The 14,294-nt window shown below is 42.9% G+C and overlaps 1 protein-coding gene across 1 annotated transcript in view; it reads left to right on the top strand.

The window, feature by feature from the left end:
• LOC148026534 (protein IN CHLOROPLAST ATPASE BIOGENESIS, chloroplastic-like) overlaps positions 1–14,294 on the top strand; it is a 108,704-nt gene continuing 94,410 nt past the window's right edge. Inside the window, exon 1 of the mRNA XM_087690974.1 lies at positions 1–275. Coding sequence (XP_087547100.1) covers positions 116–275 — 160 coding nt within the window. The 5' untranslated portion in view covers positions 1–115. The remainder of the gene's footprint in view (positions 276–14,294) is intronic.

The raw sequence follows: 14,294 nt of genomic DNA on the forward strand, positions 1-14,294 counted from the left end.
CCTTACTCATTTATTTGAAGTTTATCTGGTCATGGGAATGTTTCTCAAAAACGACCACCATCAACTCTCCAATATGGCCCCGGCGATAACGCAGGCGTGAAGCTTTGGAGAAGAGATGGCCTCCGTTCTTCCATCTCTCAAGCTCAGCTCCGCGCACCTTCTATCCCCCTCTGCCTGCACGCTCAGGACCAACGCCGCTCCACTCCCGACCAATGGAAAAGGAACAGCAACAGCCATAACTTGCCGCATGAGCTGCCTAACCAACACAGTTTCTGGTATGCCTACTGTCTCAATCTGTATTAACTGCTTCTGACTAAGCGCTTTCATCAAATGGCGGCATCTAATTCGTACATAAACTAGATAGCGCTTCAGTATGTCGAGGTTCTTGAGAGCTTAAGTGCTATTCAGTCATAAGCATCCGAATCTATTGTCAATAAGTGAATGATCTCCATTGTCTGAACCAAGTATGTAGATCAATTCTTTTAACGCATTTGTCTCTGATACCTAAGAGGCACACGTAAATCTTTGTTCTCAATGAAAAGGAATTCTTATGTGATATAAGGCCTTATACCATTTGGGACATTCGATGAGATGGGTCTCCTCGCAATTCAGAGCTCAAACTGTTCCCTTTTATGCATATTTTTACAGCATCTCAAAGCTTGTGTATGTGCCATATGAGCAATGTGATGCTTCTTTGTGTATGAAACCTACAATGTCAATGAACTGTGCGACTTTCCTACGGTCGACAAAGTTATAGTTGTGAACCAGAACGAACAGACTTAATTGACTGCATAGAACTATGTTTTTGTATTTTTGGACTTGGGCCTTGACACTTTTCTACCTTGCCTATACTAAAAGTATAGTTAGGCGTGCCAAAGTGGCAGGATCAGAGACTTGCTTAAGATTTTGATAACGGGATTGCAAACTGCTCTTAGCTCTTGCTGATGGTGGCTTACTACAAATTATGTACATTGCCAAGACTTGCCTAAGATTTTGATAGCAGGATTGCAAATTGCTCTTAGCTCTTGCCGATGGTGGCTCACTACAAATTATGTACATTGAGTCATCAATCAATTGACTTACTGCTAGCCAACATCTTCAGACCTAGCAACAGATCTCATTACAGTTAGATTGCTTGAACTTCAACAAGGGATGGTCATTGCATGTATGAATTCTAGCTTGTGTACAGTGAACCAAGTTACAGTTTGGGCTGACATAGAAGGCTACCCCAGAGGCTTAGGGAGGCTTTGGAGCTAGGTAGGTACGTTCATGAAGCATTGGTCACTTCGTCCAATTGGGCAGCCAGCTGCCTAGTTGCCTTTATTATTATGTAAATATGACCTGTCGTCAGTTATATGAGCTTGAACACTTGCATTTTAGTGAATGTTTTATGATTAGAGTCACAATTACAATCTCCTATGAGGATACACTAGGATTTATAGAAAGAAAGAAGAAAGAAAGAAATATTAATATGTGCAAAAGGCCAATGTGGCCTATGAGACGAAAACTAATACATCTATATCCAATGTCTTCTCATCACAATAAAGCTGAAGTGAAGTTACATGAGATAAATGTATCCTAATATGAGGCTAAGATATATCAAAATAAGAATGGTTCTAAAACTGAAGACTCTCTCCTCCATCTTGAAATGGTCCAAGGTGGCTCTGCTAGAAAATATAGAGTGTACGAACATGATTGACAAACGGACTCTAAAAGCATAAATGAAGAATAAGGAAATGAATGAATGAATGAATGAATGCAGGATTAAACCCAATGAATGAGCCCAATATGCAAGATATGTGATTCAAGGAATGCTCAAGGAGCAGGGAAAGCTGTCCAACAGCCACCATCTCCCATGGGGTGGACCAAGGGATGATGGAGGAGTGTTTCATAATTTGATGAACCTGAATGCAGCAAACTGCCAAAGCTCAATGGAGAATGTGATGTAGGCAGTCCAAGTAGTGATGATGGCAGCAGAAACTGCTAACATAGCAGTGCTAGAGTGTGCAGATGCTGCTGAGGCTGAGGAAGACTCCATAGACAGCAAAACACAGCAGTTCTTTGACTGAGGGGAATGCAGAGATAGTAGATGCAGTTCCAGATGATGATGACTTCAGACCAAGATGCCTAACAATAGTAGGTAGAAAGATGCTGCAAATCAGGTGTCTTTGGAGGTAGGATGGAAGCTTTGGATTGGACAAAAGGTGCTCATGTAAAGAAATACCCTAACGCAGAAACATATATGAAAGCATTCAACAAAGCATAAACTCAACAGAACACATTTAGGGTTAGGGTAACTTAGAGACAATGAACACAATGAAAATCTGAATGAATAATTGAACACTGAATACACAATGCTCATGCAGCAAATAAATTGTGCAAGGAATGAAAATTGTACCCCGAACTCTCGTGTCTTGAGGACCGAGGCAAAGGTGGCGAGTTGGAGAGCGTGTTGTACTCCTGATGGATCCTGAAACGCAGCAAGGCAGCTTGGAGTAGGGCGGTAGTGAGTAGGTACGAATGCAGTTGTAGAATGCCACATGGCAGTTTGGTGATAGCAGAGGAATGAACTGTAGCAACAGTCGAGACTTGACAACAGTTATTAGAGGCGTGGACTGCCCAATGAAGGCTGGAAATAGGCCTTGGATGGGTGTAGACAAGGGCGGGCAGTGTCGGTTGAGATGTCTTCCGCAAACAGGGTGTGGACAGTGAAGCTAGAGGGTAGCCTATCTATTTATAGAAAGTTTCGAGAACTTGAACCTCTTTCCGTTTTCAAATCTCTCAAACCACTCCTTGTTTTAGGATTTTCATTAATTAAGAAAATTTGAGGCTGTCCAAGAGGCTAATTCAGCATATAATGCTTATTTTAGCTCAATTAGCTCATCAACTACCTAGTGGTTTACTAGGGCCTGCAAAGGGGGATTGAACCATTTTGAACTTTAAAAAAAAATCCATTCTTTTGGAGTAATGGGTAGAATCCTATTGGGCATGTGTGCCCCTAGGGAAAATGAGAAGGGATGGTTAGATCCAACATACCACAAAATAGACAAGCTATCCAACCACCCTGGAGGGTTGGTGAAGAAGAAAAACTATGGGGGGTATGTGGGGAAGCTGCTAAAGAGATTGCCTAACGTGAATATGGTGGATCCAGAGTTGACCATTCTTTGAGTGGAAGGGATAAATGCGCATAGATGCATGTTTACAAGAATAGAATGCCAATGCATGGGATAATACAAAGGGCAATGCAAGATCTCATCCTCATGCAAAATGCTATGCTGATGTCGAGATACATGTTTATAAGAATAGAATGCCAATGCATGGGGTAATTTACAATCATAATCAGCTTGATGATGCAGATAATGATTCAAAGTATAATACTAATGTCCATGAAGCAAAATATAATCAAGACACCCTATAAACATCAAGAGAAAAAGTGACCACTGGATTGGATGGTGGAAGGGAAAGCTAGAGGGAAACCCCCCCTCCCCATTAGGTTGAAATACAAGGGGATGGAGCACCCATTTTGATCCTAGGTTAGCAAGTACTGAAGGACTAGGTGGTTGATTGGCTTGGTCAAGATATTTGTAAAATTGTTAGATGATGGCATAAAGTCTGGGCAAATGTTGCCTAGCTTACCTTGGTCTTTGGTGAAATGGTAGTGCACTCCTACTGTCGGCCTATATTTTGTCAATTTGTCATCTCTTGGTTGTGAGCTCTATCAGAGTATGATGGAGAAAGAGGATTTTTGACTCATGATTTTAGCATGCACACATGGCCGTATTTTCTAGAGTACAAGGATAAGGCATACTACAGCTTTAGTGATTGGAAGGTGTTTCCTGAAACACAAACTTCTTTCAAAATTCATAGTGTAAGACGATCTTGGTTGAGAGTTTTGCTCCAAGGTTTTTGACAAGTTTTGCAAAGATCATGGGATTCGGATGAAGTATTCTCCTTCGAATATTCCATTTGAGAATGATGTGGTCGAATGTGCCAATAGAACCATGCTTGAGATGGCCTGCTCAATGTTTGAGCATCTTGGTGTTGGGCTAAAATAAGCATTACATGCTGAGTTAGCCTCTTGAACAGCCCCAAAAATGCTTAATTAATGAAAACCCTAAAATGAGGTGTGGTTCAAGAGAGTTTAAAACAAGGTGAGATTCGAGGTCTTGAAACTTTTTATGAATAGGTAGGCTGCTCTCCATTTAGTCCAATCTCGTTTTTGTAGGTTTTAGGCCTTCTAGCTTTGTTGCCCACACCCCATTTGTAGAGGACATCTTAGTTGCTGCTCGATCTTGTCTACAGCCATCTGAGGCTTGTTTCCAACCTTCATCACACAATCTACATTGAATTTTACTGTGTTTGCCAATCAGCCACATCGTCTATAGCTGGCGACTTGCCAAATTGTTGCATTTGTGATTTATAGTTGTTGTATAGATTTCCACGTCATCATACCTTAATCTTTATTGCCGTCAGCTTGCCACATTATCATACTTGTGTTTTTGTTGCTATTAGTAGCCCACATCATCATCAGCCTACTGTGTTTGGCAGTTTTCTCTCTTCTGCCTGCTTGACATTGACCCAACATCACTGTTTGCTGCGTTTGCTGTTGCCTTGCTGTGTTTCGAGATCGATCAGGAGTACGACACACTCTGCTGCTCATAACCTTTGACTTGGACCTTGAGGCACAAAAGTTCGGGTTACAGTTTTCATTCCCAACATGGTTTGTTTGCTGCATGAGTATTGTATATTCAGTATTTAGTCATTCATTCAGATTTCCATTTTGTTCAGCAAGGAGGACGGAAGCTCCACAAAGAACTGATCACCATGATGTGGAAACTGGCATGAAGTACAAACTGTTTTCCTCTCTACCACAATCATCTCCATCTACCTCTTTTATCTTTTCCATATACTTGTTCACCTTCATTTACTTGTGTTAGGTATGTATATCAATACTTCTCAACCTTTTGAATGTACTTTCTCTTTTTCACAAGATATTGGTGATGCTCAGAATGAAGGAACTCTTCATAGCAAGTATTGGTTCATAAGCCCCGAAGAGGATAGATTTTTCCATTTGAACTCAAGAAAAGGTAAGCAAAAGTTGCAAGATTCATTGCTAAGTGCTTCTTCATCTTTTCCTTCAGCTTTTACATCTCATGGTCAATTGATTTTGGTGAATGATCTTTTTCTTCATTTGCATTTAATGGACAAAAGGAACCTAAATTAATTCCCACTATTACACAAATGATAAATCTAGATAAATCCATTTAATCTCCCATCCATCCCACCCTACTAGTTCTACTCCACCTTCCTTTCAGCCTCCATGAAGTGCACATTTCATGTCTTCATACATCACACCGGGGGTCCTTCATCCTTAGACACGCCCTTTAGGACCTCGCCTTTCCTCAGCTAGGTGGTGTCTCCATTATGGAGGTTCATCCTTCCATCCATACACTTTTGGGATTTTCATGGCTTGGGAATACCACCCATCCATCACCAAATGCAGATTAGTTGGTACCATGGTTTGCCTCTATGGCATTACCTAGTGGGCCTTTTGGTCATTATGCTGTTTCCAGGACCCTATCTAACTGTTGGATAAGGCTTACGTGGCTTGGTGCCTCCATTCCACCGATACTTTATGGAAACATTCATGTTTCAGTGCCTCTACATTAATCGGCACCCATTGAAAATTTTTAGCCTATTTTTGCCTACCCACCTCCTCCACTTCCTACTTATTCCCCTCCACCATCTTCTTCTTATCCATCTTATTCCACTTACGTGACACCTCATGGTTCTTTCTCCTCATCAGTCAAACATGTCTTTAATGACTCGTTTTAACGGATTGAACTTTACTACTTGGTCAAACTTGTTGAGACATGTCCTTGACTCACAGAACCTATGGGATCTTGTGCAAGGGTTAGAACCCCAACCTGATCCCACACTTATTCCATATGAGGTTGTTCACTCATTGAGGCTAGGAATGTCTTTGCTATTGTCGAGATGATGCAAGGTCTATTACTTAAATTTCATTCATAGTTTTAACATTTTGACTTAGCATCTGAGTGTTGGGTACACTTGACTGACCATTATGTGCCTTAGGATAGAACCCCTCGTATCAATTTGAACCATGAGCTTCAAAACTTTAAAATCATTGACCGAGATCAAGTTGGTTGAGTATCAGTGTCTTCTCCTCGAGTTCTCTACTACAGGGGCTCCTAAGTCTTCAAACCATTAGGTCACATTGTTTCTTAACAAGCTGCCGAGATGAAATACTTCAATTTTGTGTAGGTAATCTCACAGCCTACTATGTCCACATTCTATGAATTTGAGTGTTAGCTACTATGTTACACTCGATTGTTCGATTAGTTTCATAGTTTGATCTCTATATAGAGGACTCTTGTTGCATCTTCTCAGAAGGGGCAGGAAGGGAAGGGTAAACAAAATCAAAATTCCACTCAAAATTAAAAACAAACTCAAAATCAGAATCAAAATTAATCTAGTGAGACCTAAGGAAACTCCCAGTCATCTCTCAAACCTGGGTGACACAATGTACCAAAGAAAAATAGGTATTGTCAACATTGTCAGAAGGCTGGCCACTTTGACGACTAGTGTTGATCAAAGGCATGAAGCACAATACCAAAAGCTAAGACAGACTTGTGCTTTCATTGGTTAGCTATCACAACTGACAATGTTTTTAATGCCAAAGGGCTTGCCTGATTGGTTTGTAGAGACCCACATTGTCTCCATAGAGACATTTGAGGATGTGAGTGTTGTCCATATCTGCAAGTTGCCTCCTAACAAGGTGACTGTAGAGGTCCACTCGTCACAATCGAGTACTTTAGCTACTCCTTGGATTGTGGAGAATGGAGCTACTTGTCATATGACCCCCCTCCAAGACATTTCTTTTTTGGAGCCCCTGTAGCTAGTTGGGTCCGAGTTGGGGAGGAATAACTCCTTGGTCAAGATTCAGGCCCACAGTCGTGTCAATTTTGCCACTGACCAAGGCCCGGATCATGGTACACTTAATGTTGCATACTATGTCCTCCAACTTGGGTTGAACTTATTATCTGTTTAGTAGCTTGGTCGGTTCGGTCGAGCAATCTTCTTCATAGTGACCATAGTCGAGGACCTTGACTCTCAAACTGGTTTAGTGATTGCTCGCGGTGAGGCATAGCTTAGTGGCATATACCACATGACACAGTTTCTTTTTGAGCCGACATATGAGGGCTCAGGAGTTCCATTGCTTCCAAGCTTTAGCCATTGCACGGGAGCCTACGAGTACTAAGTGTCTTTGGCATTTTCTCTTAGGGCATCATGGATACAAACTCTCTTTATGAGGTGTTGCATCGACAGATGGTTGATGGCCTTTTATGCTTGAAGCTATTGTGGGATATCTGTAAAGCTTGTCAACTGTGGATGCATCATTGCATCCCATTTCCTCGACAGTCTACATATAGACTAAGGCGCCTCCTTCATTGATTCATGTTGATCTTTGTGGCCCGACATCCTTCGTTGTATGAACGGTGCATTGTACTTCTTTTTGATTGTGGATAATTATTCTAGATACATGTGGTGTACTTTCTCAAGCCTAAGTCAGATGCTTTTACATATTTTTCTACTTGGGTGCTCCTCGTGCATAACCGGATTGGTCGTTGTGTATAATGCATGAGGAGTGACAGTGGAGGTGAGTTCACCTTCCACGAGTTTTTTGAGTTTCTACAGGAGCATGGCATCTCATGTCAGCTTACCTTTACCAACTCCACTTCATAGAATGGAGTTGTAGTGCTTAGAAACCAGACCATCATGAACATGGTATGCTCTATATTGTTCGTAACAAAGCTCGTTGAGCACCTTTGGATTGAGGCTGTTAACACTTCTGTGTACATCCTCAACTACTATCCCTCAGAGGACTCCGTACGAGGCATTCTTTGGCTCTCGGCTTGTAGTTTTCCACTTCTAAGTTTTTGGGAGTCGTGCCCACATGCACAACCCTGATGATAAAATAGGGTGATTTGATCTTTGTAGGATATTGTTTTTGTCAAGAAATGACCGAGCAACAAGAGAGACAGTAGGAGGGGTAAACATAGTGTGTATGACAAACACTAAGAAGGGAGGAGAAACTTAGATGAATAAGATGATGAAGAATTGAAATAATAAAGTAAATTTGATACAAGGGTGCCACGAAAGATGCCCTAGAGTAGGGAGAGTGCTGAAGAAATCTCCGAGTTTGGAAATAGAAGAATTATGAGGTGTCGCTTGGAGCAAGGAGACTGTCGAAGAAGAGAAGCCTTTGAATCTGTAAACTTAGGGATGAAGATTGGTGCTGCTTGTTGTGCTAAGAAATGCACTTAGCCACTGAAACAGCCCCAAAACGTACTTATTTTAGGCTTATTTTAGCCAAAACCCTAAAACGGGGAGCGGATCGAGAAAGTTAAGTGGGAGAGGATCTAGAATTCTAATTTTCTATAAATTGGCAGCCAGCCCTCCACTCTTTCACGATCTCATTTTTGCAAGTTTCAGGTGTTACCAGCTTGCTGTCCACACCCCGGTCACGGAGGACATCTCAGCCCTTGCTGTCCATCACTGTTCCCTATAGTCTGGCGCTTGTTTCCAGCCCTCCATACGTTGATTGCTGCTGTTTCTGACTGCTGTTCATCTGCACTGTTGTCGTACAGCCTGCCACGCCAGTAAAGTGCTGCGTTTGCAGGCTCTAGCTGCCGCCCTGACAGTTTTCTCTCTCCTGTTTGCAGTCGCTACAGTCTTTCTCTCTCCTGCAGGCTGTCCTGGGTGCGTTTTCAATCTTTCTCTCTTGGAGGCTCCATTTTTAGTCTTTCTCTCTCTTGCAGGCTGTCTTGCCTGCGTTTTGTCTTTCTCTTTCCTGCAGGCTCCATTTTTAGTCTTTCTATCTTCTCACTGTTGTCTGCATCAGATATAGCTTCTCACTGTTGCGTTCGCTGGTGTTCGATATCCGGAGGCTGCCTTGCTGCGATTCGGGATCCATTCAGAGTACGACACACTCCCCAGCTCATTACCCCTGCCCTAATCCTAGAGATACAGGAGTTCGAGGTTCAATATTCATTCACTGTATAGTGTGTTTGCTGCATGAGCATCATATTATTAGTAGTCATATCATTTCATTTATTCACTGTGTTCATTGTCTCTAAGTTACTCTAATCCTAACCCTAACTGTTTTCTTTTTATCAGTCTGTGCTTTGTCGTACGGTTTCTATTTATGCTTTTGTGTTAGGGTATTTTTCTTTACATGGTATCAGAGCCTGGTACTCTCTGAGAGACCTAGACCTTTGATCTGAAAGCTCTTCGCAAGAAGCAAGAACAACAGTAGGTTCAAATGACTTCGAATACATCAATACCGATTCAGTCTCCAGATCTCAGTCTATGCCGAGAACCGAGCGAGAGTGGGCCGATCAGCTTACTCCACAAAGTTTTGACATGGTGGGAGAAACATCTGAGTACATGGAAGAAAAGATAGGCAAGTTGACGTTTGAGGAATATAAACTGATCATAGCCTATCAACAAAAGAAGATTGAGGAGCTCGACCGGAGGATTGCCCTTCAAAAAAAGCTTCTAAATGAAGGTATGCATAGATTTCACTCTTCAGATGTTGCGCGTAAGTCTGATGATGTTGCAGGGCCGTCGAGACCTCCATCAAGGATGGGCCCCCCTCTTGGAGAGCAAGATCCGGAGTATGTTCCATTTTTTTAGACTCTTCCGTCCTCTCCGATGCAAGGTACTTTTGATTTGTCTTTTGTGTCTTCTTCTTTTACCTCTTCTGTTTTGTAATATACTGGTAGAGATCATGTGGAAGAAAGAGTCCAGTCTGTTGACTACGGAAAAGGTCCTCTAGAGGACTAATTCTTGTATGTTAACACACGTTGCGGGGATTATAAGAAAAAGCCAGGTAACTCATTTTCTGTTTTTTTTTTTTTCCTTTTCCGTCTACTTGACATAATCAGAATGAATTTGGTGTTCCTTTCACTTCATTACATGGTTTATCATCATCTTCACAGTTTCATTTTCAGTCTTTAAATGATAAAAATGAATAAAAAGAATTTGCACCTCATATGCCTCACTTTCAAAACCCACCCATTCCACCACATTTTTCTACTACTTCACCACTTCCATTTATACCATTTACATTTCCATTTCAGACAGCTCATGTCCCACCGCACATCACTTCGGGGGGTTATGGAAACATAGGCACATCCTTTAGGACCTCATCCTTCCCTCAGTTGGGTGGTGTTTCACCTATCTCATACACACTTTCGAGATCATTGCAGCCTGGATATCCCACTCAGTCTCTCCCGAGTGTGGATCAATTGCCTCCACAGTTTGCCTCCATGGCATTGCCTAGTGGACCTTCTGGTCATAATGCTGTGTCCTAGCCTTACTTTGGACAAGGCTACTGTGTCCCAATGTCTCCACCTACACCAGCACCTTATCGAAATATTCATGTTCCAGTTTCTCCACTATGGGGACTCCCAAGTTCTTTGATTATCAAGTCACATCGTTTCTAAATAAACTCCCCAAGAAATACTTCAATTTTGTGGAAGGAATAGTTTCAAAGCCTACCATGCCTACATTCTATGAATTTGAGTTCAGCTGTTGCGTTACGCACGGTTGTTCGATCAGTTTCATATGAATTTCTCTTCAGAGGAGGCTCTTCTTGCTCATTCTCAGAAAGGACAAACCAAACCAAACCTCCACTCAAAATCAAAATCAAACTCAAAAGCTAAATCAATCTGGGGATTCTCAAGGAAACTCCCAGTCACAACTCAAACCTGGGTGGCAGAATGTACCTAAAAAGACTAGGTATTGTCAACATTGTCAAAAGACTGGTCATTTTGACGACAAGTGTCGATCAAAGGCACGAGGCAGAGTACCAAAACCTAAGTCTCAAACCCCTGCCTCTCAATTGGGTAACCCCCAGTAGGGGAGGCAGGGTGATGGCAAGGGGCAGTTTAAAGGTTAGACTCACACTGCCATCACACAGTCATCTTAGTCGACAACGTTCTCAACTCCAGAGGGCTTGTCTGACTGGTCTGTAGAGGCCCATATCGTCTCTATAGAGACATCACATGCGAGTCTCGTCCACATATGTGAGTTGCCTTCAGACGAGATTACTGCAGAGGCCCACTCGTCACAGCCGAGCACTTCAGCTCCAGTTTGGATTGTGGACAGTGGAGCTACACATCACATGACTCCTATAGAGGACATTTTTCGTATCCGAGCCCCTGCAGCCAGGCGGGTCCGTGTAGGAAACAACTCTTCGGTCAAGATTCAGGCTCAAGGTTGCGTCAGTTTTGCCACTGACAAGGGTCTGGATTTGGCTTCGGTGGACAATGTATATCATGTCCCTCAGCTTGGGGTAAACTTGTTATCTGTTTAGCAGCTTTGCCGATTGGGGCGAGCAGTTTTCTTTACAGCGACCATAATCAAGGTCCTTGACTCTCTGACTGGTTTAGTGATTGCTTGCAGTGAGGCACAGTCTAATGGCCTATACCACATGATACACTTTCTGACCGAGCCAACCGCCGAAGGCTCTGTGTTCCATAGCTTCCAGGCCTTAGCCACATCTCGGGAGCCTACGCAAAATGAGTCTCTTTGGCATTTTTGCTTAGGGTATCTTGGTTATGACGTATTTATGAGTTGTCATGCCATGAGCTGGTTGAGGGCCTTCCAGGCATGAAGCTAGCTCGAGATGTCTGTAAAGCCTGTCAGCTCGGGAAGCAGCACCGTACCCCAATTCCTCAGCTGTCTACACATGGAGCTGAGGATCCTCTTAGACTGATTCACGTTGATCTTTGTGGGCCGACATCCACTACTGGTTTGAACGGCGCGTTGTACTTCTTTTTGATAGTGGATGATCATTCTCGATACATGTGGGTGTACTTCCTCAAGCATAAGTCAGATGCTTTCACATATTTTTCTGCTTGGGTGTTGTTGGTTCATAACCAGACTGGTCGTCGTGTTGGGTGCATGAGGAGTAATAGCGGTGGTGAGTTTATCTCCCACAAGTTTTCCGAGTTTTTACAGAAGCATGGCATTTCTCGCCAGCTCACCTCTACCAACTTCCCCTCTCAGAATGGAGTCATAGAGCGTAGGAACCGCACAGTCATGGAAATGGCACGCTCTATGCTGTTCGCAGTAGAGCTTCCTGAGCGCCTATGGGTTGAGGCTGTTAACACTTCGGTGTACATCCTCAACCGATGCCCGACTGCGGCTCTTCCTTAGAAGACCCTGTATGAGGTATTTTTTGGCTCTCAGCCTATTATTTTCCATTTTAGAGTCTTCGGGTGTCGTGTGTACATATATATGCCTGATGACAAGATAGGTAAGCTTACTCCTTGAGTTGATCTCCTTATTTTTGTGTGATATTTCTCTGAAGCGAAAGCCTATCGTTTGTTCGATCCTCGGACAAACAAGGTGATCGTTAGGCAGTATGTTTTTGACGAGAGGGATACCCTAGGACAGCTCTTTGATGCACACACTTATCGTTCTGTTGTAGGAAAACTTCTTTGGTTAATTCACACTAGGCCAGATTTAGCTTACTCAGTTAGCATACTCAGTCAGTATTTCACAGCACCTAGGATGTCGTATTGGATTGCATGTCTTCGTGTGTTGGGTTATTTGCGGTGTACTTTTTCTTATGGCTTGACATATGGTTCTGATTTATGTTTGCAGGGGTACATTGATTTTGATTGGGTAGGAGATCCTGACACCCGGCATTTCCATGGCGGCTACCTCTTTACCTTGGGCACGGCTCCCATTTCTTGGTCTAGCCGTAAGCAAGAGACGATGGTGGCTTCCACGGCCGAGGCCAAGTATCGGGCTCTCTTCGATGGCACCACCGAGGCCATCTATTTGAGGAGTTTACTGGCGGCACTTCATTTTCCATGTGACTCTTCTACAGTTGTCTATTGCGACAACCAGAGTGCCATTACCCTTGCGGGTAATCCGATTATCAGACCACGGACACGGTATATGGGAGTCCACTTCCACTTTTCCAGAGAGTAAGTTGAGCTAGGCACTATTCGCCTAGAGTTTATGCCTTCATCAGATAATTTTGCAGTTATCTTGACCAAAGCGATTAACCGGCCGGTTTTTCAGTACCTGCTACCCAGATCGGCTTGGGTACACCCTTTCCTACTTTTTCAACTTGACGGGGAGAGGGTGCTTTTCTCTTGCTTTCCCTTCCAGTTTGAGAGGGGCAGCTCCTACTCTTGATCGTGACAGTGATGATGCTTACAGTTTTTTAGACATTACATTCACTTATTCTTTTGTATTGTATTATGGGCATTTGTAACTTCATCCGCACTATCAAGATGACCTGATTGTAAAAGGACACTTGGACAAGTGAACACTTTCCATGTGAGGGCACTGTCCCAGTGGCATCGTTGCATAGTATATTGCATGAGCATGATATCTTGCATCTCCCTTTGCATTACTCTATGCATTGGCATTCTTTTCATGTCAACATGCATTTGTACGCATTTATTCCTTTTCGGTCTTTTGGAGTGGTCGGCTCTAGAATCCACCATATTTGTAGCATAACACATGGTAGTTCTCCTAAAGGCAATTTTCCTGCCCTTGCTTGCTTTGCTTGTCTTGCTAAGCCCATCGTTTTTTTTTTGCCTCTCACATATTTAATACATGATTGACACATACACTCACTTTTATCATCCTTAGGCACTTATCCTCGTTAGTGCAAGGGATTGGCTTGCTAGTTTTGTGAATAACTTGGGTTTAAAACTCTCTTTATCTTTTCCTATCTGTCACTTAATCGGCCGCTACCCCTATATTACTTATGTATTTTCAAAACACTTAAAAAAAAGAAAAAGAAAAAACAAACAAGTCCATTGTTGATTCCATCTGCCTTTGTAGGCCTTGGTAGGCCCTTGGGCAGCCGACGAGCACCCTTGGTCCAATGCCCTGACCTCTCTGGGGTGATCACTTGGGCTCCCTTGGTAAGATATCCATCGCCTCTGTAGTCTTGGTAGGTTACTGGGCAGGCGACGTGTACCTTTCTTCCAATGCCCTGGCTGCTTTGGGGTGAGACATCTTGGGGTAAATCAAAATTTAGACTGGTCTACTTTTCTCACCCTATTTTGGGCCTAAGAGAGGGTGTTGTGCTAAGAAATGTACTTAGCTACTTAAATAGCCCCAAAACATGCTTATTTTAGCAAAAACCCTAAAACGGTGTCGGAGGGGTTCTTGTCGAAAGGTTGAATCCACCGGGGATCAGAAGTAGAGATAGGAGATGGAAGAGAAGATAGAGA

Source organism: Lygodium microphyllum, chromosome 13, assembly GCF_053477565.2.
Source record: "Lygodium microphyllum isolate KBCC chromosome 13, Lygodium_microphyllum_v1.1.10, whole genome shotgun sequence".
Lineage (NCBI taxonomy): Eukaryota > Viridiplantae > Streptophyta > Polypodiopsida > Schizaeales > Lygodiaceae > Lygodium > Lygodium microphyllum.